Consider the following 20,793-nt stretch of genomic DNA (forward strand, 5'->3'; position numbering starts at 1 on the left):
AAAGTGTCCAACAAGTCGAAGTATATCGTTATAAGAAGCTGACCTGTTACCTGTATTTCTTTTTCCATTGCTGCTTTCTTCTTTTTATTTTCGGTAGTCTGGACGCCCATTGGCACCATGCTGCATCTCACAGGTCATTATTGGTACTACAACAGATGTGGTTTTTATGGAGAAGGCCCGCCCGCGATTGTCGGTGGAGATATTGTGACGTGTGGTGCGCACGTCACACTCAAGAACAGCAGTAAATAAACAACTTTTGCCTTACTTTTTTGAGAGAAATGAATGTGCTTAAAAATCCTAATGAATGACCAAAGCAATTTCCATCGGTAGTTTAGCGAGCCACATAGCTGACTTCAGGACTTTAACACAGACCATGAGATGAGAGTCCACCCACACAGTGGTGCCATTATTTATTTATTTATGTATTTATTTATTTGACACCATGGGACCAGTTACCAGCATGAAAATAATTACACGGGCCTGTAGTGGGGATAGAGAACAAAACAGTCTGAAGGTTCGTGAAAACAAAATAACTTTTAAATTGTAAAAGTAGGTCACCGGTGGTTTAGTGTGGTTGACACTGTGAGTGTGAATGTTTGTTTTATCTCTCTCTCTCTCTCTCTCTCGCGCTCTCTCTCTCTCTCTCTCTCGCGCTCTCTCTCTCTCTCTCTCTCGCTCTCTCTCTCTCTCTCTCTCTATATATATATATATATATATACACACAGTATATACAGTATGTATAAATATATGCCCTGTGACTGACTGGCAACCTCTCCAGGATGTTGTCCTCCTTTTGCCTGAAGTCAGCCAGGGTAGGGTCGAGCTCCCCGAGACGCTGAACAGGATGAACGCTACAGAAAATGGATGGATTCATGGATGGACTGTGAAAGCATTTCTATTCACACTCGTTGACTGTGCCAAGGCCAAAAGGTGATAGAGGTTATGCTCCTACAATGTTGTTCAAATCACAATTGGTTATGAACAGCAACGATACAGTGATACACATTTCAAGGCAGTATAGGAGCCTTGAGAGGTGGGATGTCACCTGTGTGTAAGCATATTTTGATGGCGGGACCGGATAGGAAATTTCACATCCAACATTCAATTTTCCGCTTTGGTAAAAAAACAATTACCTCTGTCTGGCAAGTATTTGTTTTTATGTCACACCAGATGTTGTTACTAGAGTCATCTAATTATCTGATTGCAGGGTGCTGTGTCAGTCTGTGAAACTGGACGCCGTTACGGCTATGTCCCGCCTTTTTCTGAATTATATGCAGCGTACGCAGAACATGGCTTATTGTCGGTATTTCTGCTATATGACTGTGATGTACCTTTATAAAATTCATTTGACTGTTGTTTTTTTTTTAACCCTTTCATGCACCCTGTGACCTGATAACACGATAAGCTAGCCAATGTAGTTACCGCTGGTTCATTTGGCTGTTTCCTGCCGTGTTTCTCTTTTATCCTGGATTGCGCTGCGTGTTAAAATCTCGATGTATCCTCCTTTAACTGGGTCAGTCTTGTGTGTAAACAGCACCAATGTGGAATGGAAGGATCGAGTCTCCTCCACCTTTAGCCGGATTAACAGAGCTGTGACAGAGACCCGATGATGCCTGTATGAATTGCATACCTGTCAACTCATACGGTTTAGCCATATTTTATACGGATTTTGTGGTGAATCTCATGTATATGGCCATATCGCACAAATCATACGGATTCTGAAAATTTCCGTTTTTTTTTTTTTTTTTTCCCCCCTAACAGGTAGTTCCGTTTGCTTTTGCCCAGAATGGTGCTCGTCTACTCGAATGCTTTCATTTCCGGTAACGTTCCAGTAAATCATGGGCAAACCCATGGGCAAACCAATGTTTCATCATCTCAGCAAAGTGATGGAAGCACTACTTTGCTTACCTCACAGCAATGCAGACTCTGAAAGAGTCTTCAGTGTTGTGAGAAAGGTTCACACAGATTTCCGAAAATCGCTTGCACCAGAAACACTGACAGCATTATTGCAGTGCAAAGTAATATGAATGGATGCTGTAACTTCGAGCCGATGGGTCAGCATTTGGAGTTGGTGAAAAAAGTAACACAGTAATACAACTCTGAACACAGTAATGCCACTAAGTAGAATGATGATGAGAAATTCACCTGCCATTGTATTATGGAGATCTACAATAAATATCATTAAAAATTTCGTGGGTTTTTTTCTGCCGTTATTTTGACATATAAAATGCTTTGGTATGTTATAAGGATTTTTTGCTCTTTATAAGGATTTTTTTGGTAGTTTATATGGGTTGGCGCTCCGAAAGGTTGACAGGTATGGAATTGTCAATGCTGAAATGGTGGGAGAGGGGTGTGAAGTTTCATACTTGACACTCAATTCTCCTGCACCGTTGTATTGAAAGCATTTACCGCGGCCCGCAAAGCATTCTATATGTGACACCAGATGCCGAGGCTAATGTTGACATATATTTAATAGACTGATTGCTCGATAAAAAGCGGACACAGTTGAGGGAATAGCTCTCCTTCATAGTGTAAATAGCATTGATGGTTTATTGCCAGATCTTCTGTTATGGCTGCGGTGTTACTATTTCGCTGTATCTCTGTGTGAAAGAGTCCATGATTACGCTAGCCACTAAGCTAGGTAGGGGGAATCTATCACAATCTGGTCTGATTGTTCTGCCATGGTGGTAGCCTATGACCCATGAAGTGCTCCTGTTTGACGGATGGAACCAAGAAGAATACATGTCGAATCCTTACAGTGAGAGGAGTGGCTTCATTTTCTCAGCGATTGATCTAGTCATGGGTGCAGTCTGCCTTTCGATCTGATCTGAGTAAGCTAGGATAGATTCTGTGACTCTGAACAGCAAAGGCAGTATTGATAATTGATCAACTCATAGAACTTATATTGAGCAACACAAAATACCCGTGTCAGGCAGGACACGATGTCCACCAAATCACTTGCCTTGACGCTATCAACAACAACACAATCTCATACACCACATCAATCACACAATCGATCTCCAAGAACTGAATTTACGATACAATCCATACACTTTACATGTGACTTGAAGTGCCAGAAAGCCACCAGGGAATTACAAATGTTATTACACAATACATCCGTCTAGCGTGATGATTTATTCAGTGCTTACATGCCCCTTCGATGACAGCGGGTGATTTATGTGCTGTTAGCATAAGGATAATAACCCGTTCACCAATGTGAGCTATCCAGGGATGAAACACTTACTCACAGCTCTCTGACATATGCACACATACACAGGCTGGTGAAAGCAAGCACTATACATGTGACCCCATGAGGAAAAACTCAACTACGAGGCTTTTTCTATTTTGGGAGCTTATCTGGTGTGTGAAAAATGGAGCAACAACAAAAATGACAGTAATATTCCATGTCTGTGGTGCTGATTACTTTGGATTTCAAACTGACCATTAGCATATTACTGCACCAAACTCGAAGAGCACACCATAAAGACCTACCTACCATCCCAAAAGTCACTTACCACTCATGTTGCAGCTCATCAATGACTAGGAGGATCTTAAACTTCTTGGAAAGGGAAGGAGAGGGAGCTGACTGTTCCACAAAACCGGCAGCAGACGCCGCCGTCTGCTTGACTACGTTGGTGATGGAACTGAAGGAGCTGAAGAACCCAGAGGAGCCACCGGAGGAGGAAGTGGCTGAGGCCGAGGACTGGGCCTGTTGAGGCTGCTGTTGAGCCTGCTGGGACGGGCGGCGCTCCTGAGGAGCCGGCAAGCTGACGGGGGCCTGAGAGGAGCCTTGGGTGGGAGACTGGGCAGGAGCCTGGGACGCGGCGGGACCTTGCTGGGATGGGGACGAGGCGGTCGGAGGAGGGGGCGCAGGTGGGTCTGGCCTCTGGAGGTCCGACATGTAGCCATTGGGCAGGTTGGACATGAAGCTACTGTCGGAGAGGCGGCGTCGGAGGAAGTTCATGGCGGCGTTGGGAATTCCTTTTCCTTCTTTTGGTTAGTCGTCGAACGAGAACACGCGCGAGCGGACAGAGAGGTTCACGGTGAAGCGGAGAGGTGAGAATCCGAGGTCAAGCGAAGAATGACAGAGAGCATAGGGAGCAATGGATGGAGGCGATGGACGCAGCCCTGCTCCAGTCTTCAGGAGACTGCTCTCCACGCTGTTGTTCCTCCTGCCGGGCTTCTCACGAATGCATGTGTGCGATGCGTATGTGTGAGAGAGAAAGACAGAGAGAGAGAGTGAGAGAGAGAGAGAGAGAGAGAGAGAGAGAGAGAGAGAGAGAGAGAGAGAGAGAGAGAGAGAGAGGGGTGTCGTCGCCCCCTGTGGGTGAGATGCTGCTGCTCTTCCGTCCTCAAACTAAGGTTGCCGCTTCCTGACTTCCTGCGAGCCGAATGAAGGGATGCTGCTCGCTCAGCTTATCTTACCCCCTTCCTCTCGCGCTCACTCCATAGCTCGCCCTTCCTCCTCCTCCTCCATCATACACCATTCCTGTGTGCGTGTGTGTGTGTGTGTGTGTGTGTGTGTGTGTGTGTGTGTGTGTGTGTGTGTGTGTGTGTGTGTGTGCGTGTCGTGCTGCAGCCCGGCAGTGCTGTGTGCCGTGTGCAACCAGTCGAAGGGGTTTCCTCCTTCGTGTTCCATCCATCGCTTAAACATGTAACCCCCCCCTCCACCTTTTGAGACATCATCCATCCCTCCTGTTCCGTATCAGATTGTTTCTTATTTGCAAGGGAAAGAGGAGAGGTGTGAAAACACTAATGGCACCGATGCTTACTGTTTTTTTTTCTTCATAGGATTTTGTGTGTTTTTGTATCATCTCTTGCTGAGTCACTGCAGCACATGCAGCACATGATCTTTACCTTGCAGCAGCTCTTTGTTGCGGTGTCACTTTCAGTCTTTTCAGTCTAAAACAAACACAATACAATACAATACATCTTTATGACCTCTATCTCTATCATCTCTATTAGAAAAGAAGGTGGAGATAATGAGGTGCACCTCAGAGATTTCAAAGGGAGAACCCTTCGGATGATGTCGACGACTATGAACGTTATCCTATCTGTGTCGGCCATTGTTAAGAAGCTTTTCATGCAGTTCACCTCTATTAGTCGTTTAATGGAAAGGTGCTTTCACAGCTGGAGTTCACGATTCAGAGGTGCGAATCTGTTGATGGATGTGCCGAAAATGGGACTTGAGTCTTCCTGCTAGCTGCCAATGCTATTGCTAATGATGTTGCCGTACTGCGCACGCATGTAAAGAAAGTTTAGGGGGAAATCATTACACTCATATCAAAGTTGTTGCATAAGAAGACTTTTCACATCAAAGCTGCACGAGACTGTTTTTTACTCTTTTGGTTATTTGATTCTTCTTCTTCATCTGACACAGTGCTACTCACCTAAAGGGTAGGACGTGCTGTCGGCAGAATGCACCACATTTGTCAGAAGAGACGGATCACCTCATTTAAAATGCAAGACAAATACAACACAACCTTTTAAAGTACACTCAGGCAGTTTTTTTTTTAACTTAACCAACTCATAGCCCGAACGAACACCAACAACAGCTTCTTGTCTTTTGGCATGCTTTGCTAATGATGACTGGTGCCCCAGTTAGTTTGCATGGTTTGCTTGACCTCTCATAAAATCTTATGTCGCTGTGGAGAGAAAATTATCAGCTGACAAAACAGGAAGAAAGCAAAAAAAAAAAATCCCAAAAGATATCGGATAGTGTTATTCTCACAGTTGAATTACAAACGCACTCCTTAGTAAAACATGCAAGAGTAGGTCTGCACATTCAAGCCGACCCTGGAAGAGCCCCCCCACCGTTGCTGTTCGGTGATGCGTGAGGGCACTGCGGTGAGTCATCGAGCTTGCCGTGTGAACTGAAACGACATCCTATGAGCTCCTCCTGGCCTACATGTTTCATGGCACACTTAGTGCATTTTCAAATCAGGGTTATATAATAGAAAATGCAGGCAAGCAAGTTGACAGTTGGCCATCAGAGCAAAACATGGCCTAAATTTAGACCGTGTGCATTAGAAAGCTGGAGCTAGAGCTTAGTTGTTGAGATTTTCTCATAGATCCTGGGAAACACCAAGAATTGCCTGACTAAACGCAGTGTTTTCAGACTAATACGGCACTTGCAGTGCCATTTACGCTAAGCAAAGAGCTGCCTCCTGACCACAAACAGAATTGTTTCCAGTTATTTGGAGTGGAGCCCTATTCAGAAATAACCTTGGATAAGGAGCCACATGCTACTTCAACAATTTGAAAGATAAATGTGTTATTATCTGATCTTAATTTCCACCCTGCTCTGGTAAATTGCCAGATGGAATTTTGAAAAAAAAAAAAAAAAAAAAAGACCACAAAATGCTATGAGGACATAAACACTCAGTCTCGATTTGTTGATATTTTGCTGTCCTTAAATGAGAGTTTCATGTTTGTTAATTATGGTGCCTTTTTTAAGGGTGGGGGGAGGGGATTCACCTGCTTTGTCGCTTACAATGTTGGGGGAAGACTTTATCTGGACTCCAAGGACAAGACATTTGAAACACCTCAATAATTAACACATTGCTCATTTTATGGCTCTAGGAGGAGTAGGGGCAGTTTTATTTTTTATCGTCATTATTCGGCCATACTAAACTTATTAAAAAAATCTGAATGTATATCGAGCAATTTTATATCAGTTCTTCTAATGTTTTATGTGTTTTTCGAGTTGAGGGGTGGGGGGGAATCAAAAACAAGTCAGTGTTTCCATCTTCCCAGAGGATTGTGCAGCATCTGTGCATCCACTGTCTGCATGTGTGTGCGTGTGGTTAATGACGGTGGTGCTTTTGATGTTCCATCACGATGGCACGGACAGCAATGGAAATCTCCATGGCAACGGGTGCAGCAAACTGGAAGGATTCTTGTAGTTATTGTGTGCATGACTCCATTCGATAAGCATGTGGGCGGGTGTCTAATATCAGAGAAATTGCATAAGAATGTTTCAAAAGAATTGCTGCAAATAAGGATGGGTATAAGAACCAATTAGTTGATAAAATGATTGTTGATTCATCGCGTCTTGAAGCAATTGAGGCAAAATGGACTGCACTTCTTATCACCAGCTGAGGCGCTTTTGAAAAAAGTACAGTATGACACGAGTTGAGGTCAACATCCACAAAGGATGCGACACAGTGAAGTTGAGCAAATGTCTTTTGGCTGTTGCCATCATGCGAGTATTTTTTTTTTCCTTCCCCATCAGGCCGGATTGTCAACATGTTACATCATGGTTGGACCTTGAGGTGCCGTAGGGCTGTACAGCTGTGGTAAAACTGGCACAGCTCAAATAAGTACATTTAAAATTGACCCAAAAAGCATAGTATGAAACTGGCAAAGATGAAGACAAAGGACATTATCGCTATCATTATACTGCAGTCAGTTTTAATGAGTTTTGTAAACTGATTATGTTGTTTCTGATATGTATTGTTTTTTTTAAAGACTCTATTTTATTTCAATGTCAAAAATGCGTCTTAAAGGTCTCATTATTTTGTTTGTTTTCATTTACTTGGAAAAGCGCTGTCTCCCGCATAAGGTAAGATTATTTTTAACACTGCATAAGTATGTGGTAAATCTCTGCACTTTTAATTTATTTGAGAGTTTATGTGTGACAGTGGGTGTCGCTGTTTTGGTTAGCAACAGAGTTCAAATGGTCTCAGCTCTTAGCCCCTAAATGTCTGTGCACGAACGGCAGCTTGTACTAACTGTGGTAATGACAAGCCTTGATGAGAAAAGGGAGGCTTTTTTTTCTGAAGTGGATAGTGAGGATACTGGGCAAAAAGTATGTGCTCTTAATAAAAAAATATGAATAACAATTAACGAATCAATTGTCAACTTTCCACAAATTTGATTCGGGAAATTTTACTGTCGTGTCGTGAATTACAAATCAAAGCCGCTAAATCTACAGTGAGTAAAACCACAGCAAAAATAAACACTCAGGTTAAGCAGCACTAATTTGACTCTGCGCTTTGACGCTGTGACATTGGAACATCACTGATTACCAAGGCACTTGCACACACTGTGGGAGCTCATTAGTCATTAGTTCTCAGTGACCTTATCAATATTTATTCGTTGGTGAAGCTTCGCCTTTGCGACTTTCCATTGTCTCATTCTTGAAAAGTAGTAATGGTGGACTACAGACACGACCTGAACTGTCAGCAGTGTTAAATAATTATTCATCCAATATGAGCGGTCAATGAAACACTTTATGACAGCTTTTACTACAAAATATGTTGTATCCAACCAATAAATGTGTTCTATTTATTAGGGATTGGACTCACACCCAAAATCAGAGTTCTCTTTATCGTTTCAGCAGCGAGTGCCGAATCAACTTTATTGAGTTAATAATTGTACTTTTTTAGCCAGCTTCTCCCCTTGTTCTGTACTGTAAGATCCTTGACCACCACACTGTGTATCACCCCGTCACTCTCGTTTCCTCCTGTATTTCCCGCGTTTACAACAGCCTTTGTTTTGTTCTTTGCATTACTAGTCACAATTTTAGAAACTACAGTATAACATTTCTCACAATGGTTACAACAGGTGTAAACCACACCTAGTAAAATCCACGCTAAACAGTTAGCACGGTCAAAGATACACAGCTATGCTAAGGTTTGTTAAACCAGAGATTGCTTTCTTTTGTTATTTTCATGTTGTTTATTTGCTCGTTTTCAATGTTTAGTTGTGGAACTCGCAATGGAGTAAATGCTCTTCTCTTCTGATTTGACCTTGGTGTGGTATTGCAACTCACACAATGGACTACAGGTGTTTATAGGTGAACCTGGAAAATAAACCAGTATAGTAGTGATGTGTCGTTCGCGAACGAGCCGGCTCTTAGAGCCGGCTCTTTGAAGTGAACGACATGAGCCGGCTCCTAAGAGGGAGCCGCTTTAATGGGAGCCGACTTTTTTTTTCCTCCTGTTTTTTCCCCCTTTCGGTTAAAGCCGCACGTGATTGGTCAAGATCCGTGGTAGAAGAGGGAGGGGAGGGTTACACACTCGCACACGCACACGTCACGCACACACACACACACACACACACACACACACACACAGACACCTAATTTAAGCAACAAAAAAACTGAGGAGCCATTTGGGAGCCAAAAGAGCTGGCTCTTTTTAGTGAGCCGAGCCAAAAGAACCGGCTCTCTAAAAAGAGCCGGAATTCCCATCACTACAGTATAGAGGGTAATTTGCGTCGTATGGCAAACAAGCCATTTGAGCTGTCCCAAGAAACGCTGTACAGTACTGTACACTTAAAAGTCGCCATCTGCCGGCCAAATACTAAACCTACATGGTTTTCGTAGTAAAACAGAGCTTTAATGATATGGCGTACACATTACGCCATCTCCTATTATAGCACGTTTGACGCGGAGTTAGTGAATAACACGGGTATTGGGCCATAACAGTTATTAGGCCATGAATGTCGGCGATTTTCGATTCCAGGGCAGTTGCGTGCGCTCGCACTACATTTCCCATGAGCCTCTCCCGCCACCGCGCAACACTATGACGCAATTACTATGCGACGCCGTCGGCGAATGAAAACTGCAGGAGTAGACATGTTTCAACGTTAAAACAACATCCATATATTTTTTTACACGCTAGCGGATTGGCTAGTAGTCTTATCAAACCATTGAAAATGTTGTTTAAGCTTTTTTGGAAGTGACGTTGTGAGTTTCATGTCAGCGGTCTCCTGTCGATAACAAACGTGTTGTCGATCAGGATCTAAATCGATGTATGGACAAAATGACTCTCCCGGCTTTGCACAACACCGGCGTGCTTTACAGAAGAATTTTGTCACAATTCCCACAGGATATCAGTTTAGCTTTCGCCTATGGATCTGGTGTTTTTAAACAGCAAGGAACCAGCCAAGGTCAAATGGAGGTAACAAGTGACAACTGTACACAGATTGTAAACAGAGCAAGGTGGGCCAAGTATGTAGGCCTATCTGTTTTTCGAGCTCACTTATTTACCTACAATAAAATCTATTATTTTGAGTCCAGAACAAACTACAGTATATGGATTGTTAGGCGGCGTTGGAAAGGTGTGGTAGGAAAGACGGAAAGGTATTCAACAAAGTAAAAAAAGATGCAAAAGTAAAAGCTGTGGAAACAAAGGAAAGGCAGAAAATAAAGCAGGAGAGAAAGCAAGGAAAGAAGCGAAAAGCAGCTGACGAAGACGGGCAGAAAAGCAACTTGAAGGAAAGGATCAATACAGGCATGAATAAAAAACAGGTGTGAAGGACGTAAGGATGAATGAAAACAGGATCTGAGGGAAGGTCAGGCACGTTAAGATACAGTACCAGGATAAAATCTTGAATGGAAGGAAGGCAGAAAAGAAGTCAGACAGGAAGGGAAGAGTGAAAGCAAGGCCAAAGAAATTAAGAGCAAGAACATGTTATTTTATTGAAGGAATGAGTGAAGATGCAAAAATAAAAAGTAAAGCTAAATGAAGAAAGGAAATCAGGGAGAAAAAGATGCTAGGAAAATTTGTAAATGTTATCAAAATTAAACCCTTTTCAAGTTCATACCTACTTCTGGCCCAGTCTTTACATGAAAAATAGCTGATTGGTGTCGTGGTATACATGACATAGATATTGGTAAAAGAACAAAAAACGTTATGTCTCCATATCCAGTAAACTGTGTGTATACTAGATATTATGCTTGTGCAGTTTGCTTCAATAAAAACCTGTTATTCTGTCAATATTTTTACATGCAGAAAAACATGCTGGACTTTGTGTTTGCGGTGGATGATCCAGTCACTTGGCACACCATGAATTTATTGCAGAACCGTAAACATTACTCCATCCTTAAACTACTTGGGCCTGCCATGATCAGCTCCATACAGAGTGACCACGGTGCTGCTATGTACTACAACACGCTAGTGCCCATGGACGGGAGGGTAAAAATATCAAGAAGCTCACTTTAAGTCATTTTGAGTAAATACAAACATAACTATGTTTCTTCGTTCTAGATTATCAAATATGGCGTGATAAGCACCGAGCGTCTCATTGATGATCTCATGCACTGGAAAACCATGTATGCTGCAGGACGGCTTCACAAACCGGTTAGTAATTTATTCGTCACTTAATCTTATTTAATCTTTATGTACTGTAGACATGTTAAATTATTGCCCGTTTCCGTGGACAGAAACTTTATTTAGGTAGAAGTGTTTGGGCCTCAATGAGCAGGGAAGAATTAGAGCCACAGAAAACTGAATATCATCAGAAATGAAGTTGTAATATGACAAAATTCCCATTATTTTTACATGATTTAAGTCATACTGTTGCGACAATTAGGAAGAAAATTGTAATTTTACACATTCATGTTGTTGCTAGTACGAGACTTTATAGCCCAGGTGTCAAAGTCAAGGCTCGGGGGCCAGATCTGGCCCGTCACATCATTTTATGTGGCCCGCGAAAGCAAATCAAGCATCTTAACTTCCATGATGCTTGCTAAAGTCTGAACCAAAATTTCAAATTGTCACATCTAATCCATAACAACAATATTTGAACAAGCCATTATTCTTGACTTCTGATTTCAAAATAAGTTATCCATCAATTTGTTGTTCGCTGTGTATGTAATATGTGGAGGTGGTTAAACATTGATGTGGTTATACAAAATTCACAGTCATAACGGCTTTAAAAAAAATGTGCGTGAAAGTCAATACAAGAAAAAAGGTGTAATGTTTTGAGAATAAAGTTTGACTATTACGACACTAGACAAAACATTTTTTTTTCCTCGCTAGTTGTAGGATGATTAAAATAAATGATACTTTTATGAGAGAAGAAGCAGTGTAATACAATTTTTTTAAAATAGTATTACCGTACAAGAAAGCAAAATTTCAGTACACATTATAAAAGAGACTTAAGTCGTGCTCTTACATTTAATTATGAAGCATGAAATTTTAAATGAAAACATTGAAATTAATTATACGCAATTAAAGAAAAAGTCAATATTACGGGAATAAAGCCATAACAGTTAACACTATACGCAAATAATGTAATTTTTGAGAGATAAGGTCCAAAAATCACAGATTGTAATGTAACAATAAGAAGTTATGAATTATACGGAAATGTAATTTTACGAGACCTTACTCTGAACTTTGAAAAAAACATTGTGGCTTTTTTTTAAGAACCTTAATCTTGAAACATAGCAATTTCCCCTTAGATATGACTAATTTTTTTTCTCTTAATATTAGAATGTACTCTCATAACAGTGAGACTTGTAATATGTAAACTTTTTTTTCTCATGACCTTTGTAAAGATTGTAATTTTTTGGGGCAGTATGACACCCAGAAGAAACTTTTTCATTGTCATTTAACTTTTTATTTAATTCTCTGTCGCCTTCATGCTGTCTGTATTTTTCATCTTGCATTTTCCCCCAAATAAATGCACTGCTTGTCGTGTGTGCACGCATGCGTTTGCGCTCCTCTGTAGGTGAAGTTGCTGGGGCAGGCTGACAATGGGAAGCTGCGTGCCGCTCTCGTGGCCAACCTCAAGAGCGCTGTAACGGCTTCATTCCTTATGCTACCTGAGAGTTTTAGTGAGGAAGAGCTTTTCCTGCAAATAGCTGGCCTGTCTTATGCCGGTATGTTCCCAGTAATTCTCTCTATGTAGTCCAGAGTACTAGATTACACTAAAGATACTAAATTGGACAGTCGCAAACAAACAATGTGAAAAGTCAGCGTCTCACACCTGCCCGCCTGCCAATTGACACTTGCGCACATACCAACTCGCTGCAATGCAATAACTGACGCCTGCCGTCCTTATCGGGAAAGAGCTTTTTGAGGCTGCTCTGTTTTAATTTTATTGAACCAAAAACAACATGGTATAATTGTCAAGGAAACAGCGGAGTGCCATGACCGAGGAAACGGTTGAGAAATATAACCAGATATACTGTAATTGAGAGGCTGTGGGCAATGAACACTCATGAGCACTCATGCATTTCGGCTGCAGAGGCTCTCCATGCTTCACTTTTCAGCCAAAAATACGTGTAAAGTTTTAAATGTGCGACCCGTCATGGCAAATATTTGGTGTGTTCCCCTCAAGGTGATTTCAGGATGGTGATCGGAGAGGATAAATCCAAGGTGGCCAACATTGTGAATGACAATATTGAGCACTTCCGGATTCTCTACAGCAACATCTTACGGGACTGCCCACAGGTGGTCTACAAGCCCCAACAAGGAAAATTGGAGGTATTATGCTCAGATAAATGCTATTTGCTGCAGTGTCTGTTTGGTAATTGTGTATGTGACCATTAATGAATCATGCATTTCATATTGTACTCAGCTGACACCTTGTGTTGCAGTAAGATCCACTTCCCTTTCTATAATTAAAAAAAAAAAAAACATCAGAGTTGCTCAAATTTGGCAAAATGGCCGCCCCCTGAGATGGCTACAAAAGGGTGTGCTTTGCTACTCCACAAGCGCAATGTTAATCAGAATGCCTTGTTTAGACTAGTGGAGGTGCGTCAAACATATTATTGTAAATATTTTTTTTTTTGGTTAGCTTCCCCTTTAAATTGTCAAGTTTATAGCATGATCTGAATTATGGCTTAAGTTCAACTTATGGCTCATATTTTACTGAGCCAACACTTTCTTTTGTTGCAGTAAGTGCAGATTCTTGTTATATGGTTATCTTCCCCCCCCCCCCCCCCCACACACACACACACAAACGGCACTAGGAAGACAACCTCTTTCAAATAAGTTGTGGTTCACATAATGTCATTGAACTTCATGCAGGTTGACAAAAGCCCAGAGGGCCAGTTCATCCAGCTGATGGCGTTGCCTCGCACCCTGCAGCAGAGGATCACCAAGCTGGTGGACCCTCCCGGGAAGAACAGGGATGTGGAGGAGATCCTGCTGCAGATGGCTCAGGACCCCGACTGTGGAACAGTTGTGCAGCAGGGTAACAAATGCTACTTCTAGGGGACATACGGTAATTGGGGAAACAATGACTTTTTATTGGCATGTATAGAAATAATTGGGTCTGTAGCGTGCCTGCCCACCTATCGCGACATTGAGTGAGAGGTGCTGCTGAAAATGAGTCAAGTTCAGCGAAGCAAAAATTCTGTCCGATGCAAACACAGAGAGTATGGTTCCGTGAAAACTAGGGCGGAGCTATATATTGTGATGAAATCTTTTCTGCTGGCCACATAAATTATGTAAAAAGTAAAAGAAAAAACGAATGAGCAACAAAACTGGCAATTTTTTTTAGCTATTATTTGAGACTTCTGAAGACTCTGAGACACGGGAGAAGCTCAGCCCTCTGTGTCCAGACTGCAAAAGAATGAGGCTGCATGAAGGCCCTACTGGCAAATTTAACTATGTACTATTGTTTTGTATGTTCATCAGGCATCTCTTCTATTGTGAAATCATCCAGTATCACACAAAGTATCAAAGGCATCGCAACAGCAGGTAAGCATCTCTTTCTTGTGTATTGCTCGACATGTGCAGATTTCTTTTTTAATAATCATGCTTAATGTAGAGTACAATTCTATTTGGTCTGTCACTTGCTCACAGGCATGTGGAAGACAGTGTCCTACAGCTCGAAGAAACTACGAAAGATGTGGAAGGGCTGGAGGAGGAAACCATCTGTTTCGCCGACCTCCTGAACCACGTTCCTTGGAATCTGTCAAACTTCTTCTTGGTTTAAAACATGAACTGAGACTAGAACATTCAATTACAGTCTTCTCTCATTAACTGTACGAGTAGGAAACATATTGAGACTCTAAGGTGAGAGACACAATAATCAGGAAATAAACTTGCCGTGAAACCAGTCCTCAAATAGTGGGGGCATGCCCACTTGGGGTGTGCGTGACCCCAGGGAACATGCCCCCCCCCCCTTCACCGTATTAGAATAAAGTATAATTGCACATCCACTGCAATAAGTGACAGTGATGCTCTCACTTTTTTTTCCAGGCAAATTGATGGTCTTCAAATATTTTTTTAATACTAAAAAACAATATTAACATACAGTAGGGTTTTTTTGGTAGTAAATTGATCTGTTTATTTTTCTTTTATGTTTTCCTCGATGTCATAAAGGATATAACGTTATGCAGAGGTAGACATAGAACAATTTGATAGATTATACTATTTATAGTTGCGGGGGAGTCGGGAGGAGCGTGTAACAGAAAATAATTGAAACCCACTGCCTTAAACCGATTTCTCCACTGACACATTTATGTCTAAATATAAAAAAAAAAAAACCTCAGAGGAGATGCCAAATCACACAAACGATCACAATGTCAAATAATAAAACATTTGTTCGATCATTGCGTCATATTTTTTCAATAAAAACAGGGCCCTTAATTATAAATACCCCAGGTTTAGAATTCTGGATGAAGCCATCTTGTTGTATTTTCCCACTATTAAATATTCCTAGTCCTATTACATCTTTTCATTTTCAGCTATCATCCGGTCTATGGTCACCTCAAACAAAAACCATATTGCACTTTATTTTCAAATTTGCGAGCAAAAGCAAGCTACAGTATTTGTTCCAGAAGTCAATATTTAATGTGACATGCCATACCTTTGCAGGAACGATCCCTTTGACTGTAAATGTTTGGGTAAAAGGCTAAACATGATATGCTCTGCATTCTATACACTACTGAGAAATCGAAATCAGTATCCAGTTTGGTAGTCTCGTTTAAAAATTACAGTAACAGCGGTGACGCCTTCAGAGGATGTGACGTAAAAATCTGCATAATTTATGATGATATCATGCCCTCTCCGGCTCCGCCAATCAGCATGCGTTACTTCCACCACCTGCTAGCAACTGAATTCCATCATTCCAGGCATTCCAGCCTCCTCCTTCCTCCTCCTCCTCCTTTTTTTCTCGTTTACAACCAAGTTGGTCCCGACAGCTCAGCTACTAGTATTGTCTTCCCTCCCACGGAGCCGTTTAGCTGCGGATTAAGCTTCGTATCTCTGTGGAATATACACTTTTCCTCCCTCACGGTTTGTTGCCCTCTGCTTGGACGTTGTACTACTGGAAGATACCAAAGTGGCGCATAAAGGAGGTATGTGTCCCTCAACGTAAACTTGGCACATTGTTCCATGGGGCTTTAGATTCAAACATTTTAAAATGTTGGAAAAATGCAATCATATTTTGATGGAGAAATAATGATGGAGGATACGGCCATAAATAAACGGCCAATGACGTTGGAATTAAATTTAATTTTTCGATTGGAAATGGTAGTGGCCAAACGTTGCCAAATAGTGGACATAGCAAGTGTTGTACTTTATTTGTCATCAAATGACAAAGATCCCGTCATTGGCAATAAACGTCAGAAAATCGTGGGATAGGAATGCAAGTCGGCTGCGTAGAAATGCGGACGCACTTGTTGTTTTGCCGCTTTCATTATCAGCTTCCGAGCGTGACAAAAGTTAAGTAAACTCATACTTGTAATTTCTTTTTTCATTGTGAGAAATAATGAGGATCAAGGCATTTGAAGAATGCGGTCAGAATGGTCTTATAATACTTTTTTTTCATCCACGAATACCTTGCATAGCTTTGCAGGACAGACGGCTCCACATTGAAGGACAAAATGCTTGAATAAGATATACTGTACTCGGAACCCCCCCCCCCCTGAAAACCAGGTCGGACCTATTAAATTCGACCTGAATTCAATAAACGGGTGGTGAGATCCAAGGCAAGCGGTGCGTTATTACAAAGATGATGTTAACATCTGGATTGACAGTCTGAGTACAATACATGTACATTTATCTATGAATTCATTATTTTCGCTGAAGTTTGGTAAAACTCTCAGAGGTGTTCCTAATATTTTGTTACTTTGTCCAGGCCGTAAGAGGGAAATATAAACAGTTCTCAGGATGAGAATTTCTTTCAAAGTATTCATCTAACATCCATTTTCTATCCTGCTGATACTCATTCAGGTGACACGTGGGCAGGAATTTATCCCTCCTGATTTTGGGCGAGAGGCAGGGTACACCCTGGAATGGTCACCAGCTAATGGCAGGGCACATAAGCTGTCGACAAACAAGCATTTACATTCATATTCACACTTTTGAATTGTTTAGAGTCTTCAGCGAACTGAACATGTATGTTTTTGGAATGTGGGAGGAAGCTGGAGTTCCCAGAGAAAACCCACTCATGCATGGGGGATAACATTCAGATGCCACACAGGAAGGCCAGAGCCGCGATTCAAACCATAGACCTCAAAACTGTGAGGCAGATGTACTATTCATTTGTCCACTGTGCTGCTCACAGTAAAGATATATATACCTCACTGTCAATCAACATTTGAGCATGATTATCTGTAACTATTTTATAGTTTGTTTTAGAACAAGCTGTAGATTCCCCACCCCAAAACCAAACCCAAAAGATAATGACAAAGCCAACATTGTAGCATGCACTCACAGTTAAAAAAAAAAAAAAAAAAAAAAACTCAAACATTAATGGAATTGTGTGTGTGTAGTCATTGCCCACAGGGACTCTGAATCACCCACTTGAATATTTTGTGTGTTTGCAAACGTAAACTCAATTTTCTGTCCTACAGGTTACCCAGCATGGAGACGCCACTGGATGTTCTGTCAAGAGCAGCGTCATTTGTTCATGCTAATGAAGAAGAGCGTGAGTGTTTTATTTTTTTGTTATTGTCACCCATCCCACCCACGTTTGAATACCAACTTTCTTGATCTTATACCGATTTACTCAGCTTGCAAAAACCACATGACAAAACTCAGAAAACAGGTGAGCTGTGTTTGGTCATTACCTAAGCCATGAGCAACTGTGATGTCATTTTTCAGTTGACAGCATGTGGCAAAATGGCCACCCCCTGAGACATATAAAAATGGTTGGATTTTGTATATACCGATTTTTAACAACTCAGCTTGCAAAGACCACATGACAAAACTCAGAAAGTAGGTGAGCTGTGTTTGGTCATTACCTAAGCCATGAGCAACTGTGATGTCATTGTTCAGTTGACAGCAAATGGCAAAATGGCCGCCCCCTGAGGCAGAGAAAAAAAGGGTGCATTTTGCTGCTTAATTCATATTCCACAAATACATTGTTAGTCAGAATGCTGTGTTTACACCAGTGGGGTCACATAGAACATATTGTAAGGAAAACGTTTGACTTGACTTCCCCTTTAATGATTCACCTGTCACTAGATGTCACAGTTATAGATGAACAAAGATAACATTATTTATAGTTAATAAATAATTTTTGAAACAATTAAGTAAAAGTGGATGATTGTTCTTGGCACACCTGAGCTCTCATAGTGCACTCATTGGGAATTACTGCGCCATAAACATAAATTCATGACACTGAACACAATAAACATTCATTATACAAGAAGAGAAAGCACATTGCCAAAAATGGTGTGCCCGCTATTTTACTTGCGACAAAAATGTACGTAGGACTCACAGTATGTGAAAAAGTGCTTCATGTGATTAGGGCTGTGTTGTGTATCACCAAGGTGCAACGTTCCCCTCTTCTGTAATCCTCAACGCTGCTTTGTGACATAACACAATAGTTGTCTTTGTCCATTTGCTCGTGGCAGTAAAATGAGTGATAACCGCACTCAACTGCCACCAATGCTGCCATTCAACCAGTTGCTTGCCAACACTCGTAGAGTCGAGTTACATCTGGCATGTTTTCTTCACATCCGTCTTTCCTGACTGCCTTTTCCTTGCCATTGAGCAACACCAAGATTTTTGGTGTTGCTCAATTTAAAATTCCTCCGGAGATTAAGGAAGAAATGGCCAAAATCCTTCTCAACCGGGCTCTCTGCTGCTGGCTGGACCAGTGGGTTAACAGAAGTCAACCATCAGAATTCAGAGAATCAGGCTTATTTATAACAAAATCAGCTTCGATTAGCTCTGCTGAGGGGAAATGATCATTTTTGCAGCAGCAATATGGGCACACATTCATGAACAAACAGTGACTGTCAAACGTAGTCATATTGAAGACTATGGAATACTCTACATGAAGAATAATAAATAGATGATACAAAAGCAATGAGAAAAGGCAGTGGGCTTGTATGTGACAAGGATACGTACATTTAGATTAGCAATCCTATGCATGCAGTGTAGGATGTCATTAAGGTTAGTGACACTGACCACTCGTTCGCGCTTTAACTCAGCCCACCTGTCACGTCTAGACCAGTTTAATTAAGAACAACTTTGTGAGCGGGGTCGAGTGGCTTCCTGCGAGGCAGGCAGGCGGTGACGAGAAGAAAGTTCAAGGAAGAAAGCTGAGTGAAAACAGACTGCTATTCTTTGAGAACAAGGAAATAGTATTCGTTCAGGTTTTTATATCTGGAAATAAAAATGGAATTCATCAATGTAGTGACTCAATTTATTGTTTACTCTTTTACGGTACTTCTTTGAGCATTTATTTGCATACACAAAAGTTACAGTTAGGCCAGTATGGTTAATCCAGTTCAGCCTAAAAACTGTTGGGTTAAAAAAAAAAAAAACAAAAAAAAAAACATTTTGGGTCAAAAAGGGACTGACCCACTTGGGTCGTTTTGAGCCAATTTTCTGGGTCATTTTTCCAAAATAAATATTTTGTAGAAAACAAAACAGTGTTTAATATTCTATGTGCAACAGAAAGTTTGCTCAAATTGACATCGGCCTCTTAGTTACCCAAATTAATTGCATACTCATTCAAAACCACATGATTTAAAAAAAAATAAAATAAAATAAAAAAGAATAAAAAACGATCAACAAAGAAGTATGAACAGAATATTTGGCTGTGAGTGGGCGGTGACAAAATCTGGGCAATTAATTAACAACACATGATATACATTTTTGTATGCTTTTATAAAGTACAATACAATGTGGGTATAATTTATCTTATTAATTTTCAAAATCTGGGCGAGGTGAGGGGAGGCTAGAAGGGTTTAATGGCATTTCCATTTATTTCGGTGGGGAAAAATAATCTAAAATGCTCGTGTTTTAAATTACTCGTGTCGTCACAGAAATTAAACGCGTATCTCCAGGCACCACTGTATTTTTGTCCTTTTTGAAGAAAATAGCTAATTTAAAGGCTTTTGGGTATTTGAAATATTCTGTGAATAATCCACGAACCTTAACGATGAAATTCAGGCAGAGGGTAGACAATTTGGGCCTTTTTGTGTCCAAGCAACTTGGAATGTCTCAAGCAAAAATGCTCACTTGTGTAGTGGCAGCCTGGGAATGTTCAGACGCAGCTTGTCTTGCATGTCAGCAGCTGGTATCCCATCATGCATTGTCCCGCATCAACTGAAAACCAGCTTCTTGCCCCTCCCCCTGCCCCCACCCCCTGCTGTGTTTTTGTTTTGTCACGTTTAGCTGTGCGGTCCCTTTTGTCTCACGACAATACGTGCACAACAGTGCAGGAGGAAATAGGCGAGCAACTCAACCATCTTGCTCGGCGACCCAGCCAAGCAGCCGGCCGGCTCAGAGCGCCGACCAGATCGACGGGCCTCGACCAATTTGCTATCACCTGTGACGAGTGTTAGTTACTCTACTGTGGGTGTGCGCCATAGGGAGAGGCCCAAACCTGTCAGGGCCGATGCCGCACGTTACAACATTAACGCTTTGCAAACAGGAGCATTGCCATAATTTTTATTACCACACCCCTGCAGCTGCTGTGTTGTATAACAAAGTGACATGAAATAAAATGTTGGTTCGGGCTGGATTGACACCCTATGTGCAAATGTCCATTTTAGCTTTTTGGCCTCTATTTGATTTTATATAGGTGTGTGTGTGTGTGTGTGTGTGTGTGTGTGTGTGTGTGTGTGTGTGTATATATATATAT

At 41.4% G+C, this 20,793-nt stretch overlaps 3 protein-coding genes across 5 annotated transcripts in view; 2 read left to right on the forward strand and 1 right to left on the reverse strand.

Annotated features, from left to right (window-relative positions):
* Positions 1–4,465, reverse strand: part of syn2b (synapsin IIb) — a 48,606-nt gene extending 44,141 nt beyond the window's left edge. Inside the window, exon 1 of the mRNA XM_019892494.1 lies at positions 3,516–4,465. Within this exon, the coding sequence (XP_019748053.1) occupies positions 3,516–3,964 (449 nt within the window). The 5' untranslated portion in view covers positions 3,965–4,465. The remainder of the gene's footprint in view (positions 1–3,515) is intronic.
* A 5,064-nt stretch (positions 4,466–9,529) lies between these two features.
* tamm41 (TAM41 mitochondrial translocator assembly and maintenance homolog) lies at positions 9,530–15,296 on the forward strand. Of its 3 annotated transcripts, XM_019892437.1 has the most exons (9): positions 9,531–9,908; positions 10,743–10,925; positions 10,998–11,090; positions 12,463–12,613; positions 13,075–13,220; positions 13,767–13,932; positions 14,379–14,441; positions 14,547–14,840; positions 15,006–15,296. In XM_019892437.1, exons 1-8 carry the CDS (start codon positions 9,762–9,764, stop codon positions 14,636–14,638), a joined length of 1,041 nt encoding a protein of 346 aa, XP_019747996.1. In that variant the 5' UTR covers positions 9,531–9,761; the 3' UTR covers positions 14,639–14,840; positions 15,006–15,296. The 3 variants fall into 3 exon arrangements, with proteins under 3 accessions (XP_019747998.1, XP_019747996.1, XP_019747997.1); XM_019892438.1 differs by lacking the exon at positions 15,006–15,296 and having other exon boundaries at positions 9,907–9,958; positions 14,547–14,764; XM_019892439.1 differs by lacking the exons at positions 10,743–10,925; positions 15,006–15,296 and having other exon boundaries at positions 9,530–9,908; positions 14,547–14,764.
* A 209-nt stretch (positions 15,297–15,505) lies between these two features.
* Positions 15,506–20,793, forward strand: part of vgll4b (vestigial-like family member 4b) — a 33,510-nt gene continuing 28,222 nt past the window's right edge. The window contains exons 1-2 of the mRNA XM_019892441.1: positions 15,506–16,045; positions 17,546–17,619. Coding sequence (XP_019748000.1) covers positions 17,556–17,619 — 64 coding nt within the window. The 5' untranslated portion in view covers positions 15,506–16,045; positions 17,546–17,555. The remainder of the gene's footprint in view (positions 16,046–17,545; positions 17,620–20,793) is intronic.

Source organism: Hippocampus comes, unplaced genomic scaffold (assembly GCF_001891065.2).
Source record: "Hippocampus comes isolate QL1 unplaced genomic scaffold, H_comes_QL1_v1.1 scaffold137, whole genome shotgun sequence".
Classification (NCBI taxonomy): domain Eukaryota; kingdom Metazoa; phylum Chordata; class Actinopteri; order Syngnathiformes; family Syngnathidae; genus Hippocampus; species Hippocampus comes.

Coding starts and splice junctions, on each gene's coding strand:
- tamm41 (XM_019892437.1), top strand. CDS start 9,762: ATGGACAAAATGACTCTCCCGGCTTTGCACAACACCGGCGTGCTTTAC. Junction 13,221..13,766: donor CCCAACAAGGAAAATTGGAG/GTATTATGCTCA, acceptor AACTTCATGCAG/GTTGACAAAAGCCCAGAGGG. Junction 13,933..14,378: donor TGGAACAGTTGTGCAGCAGG/GTAACAAATGCT, acceptor TATGTTCATCAG/GCATCTCTTCTATTGTGAAA.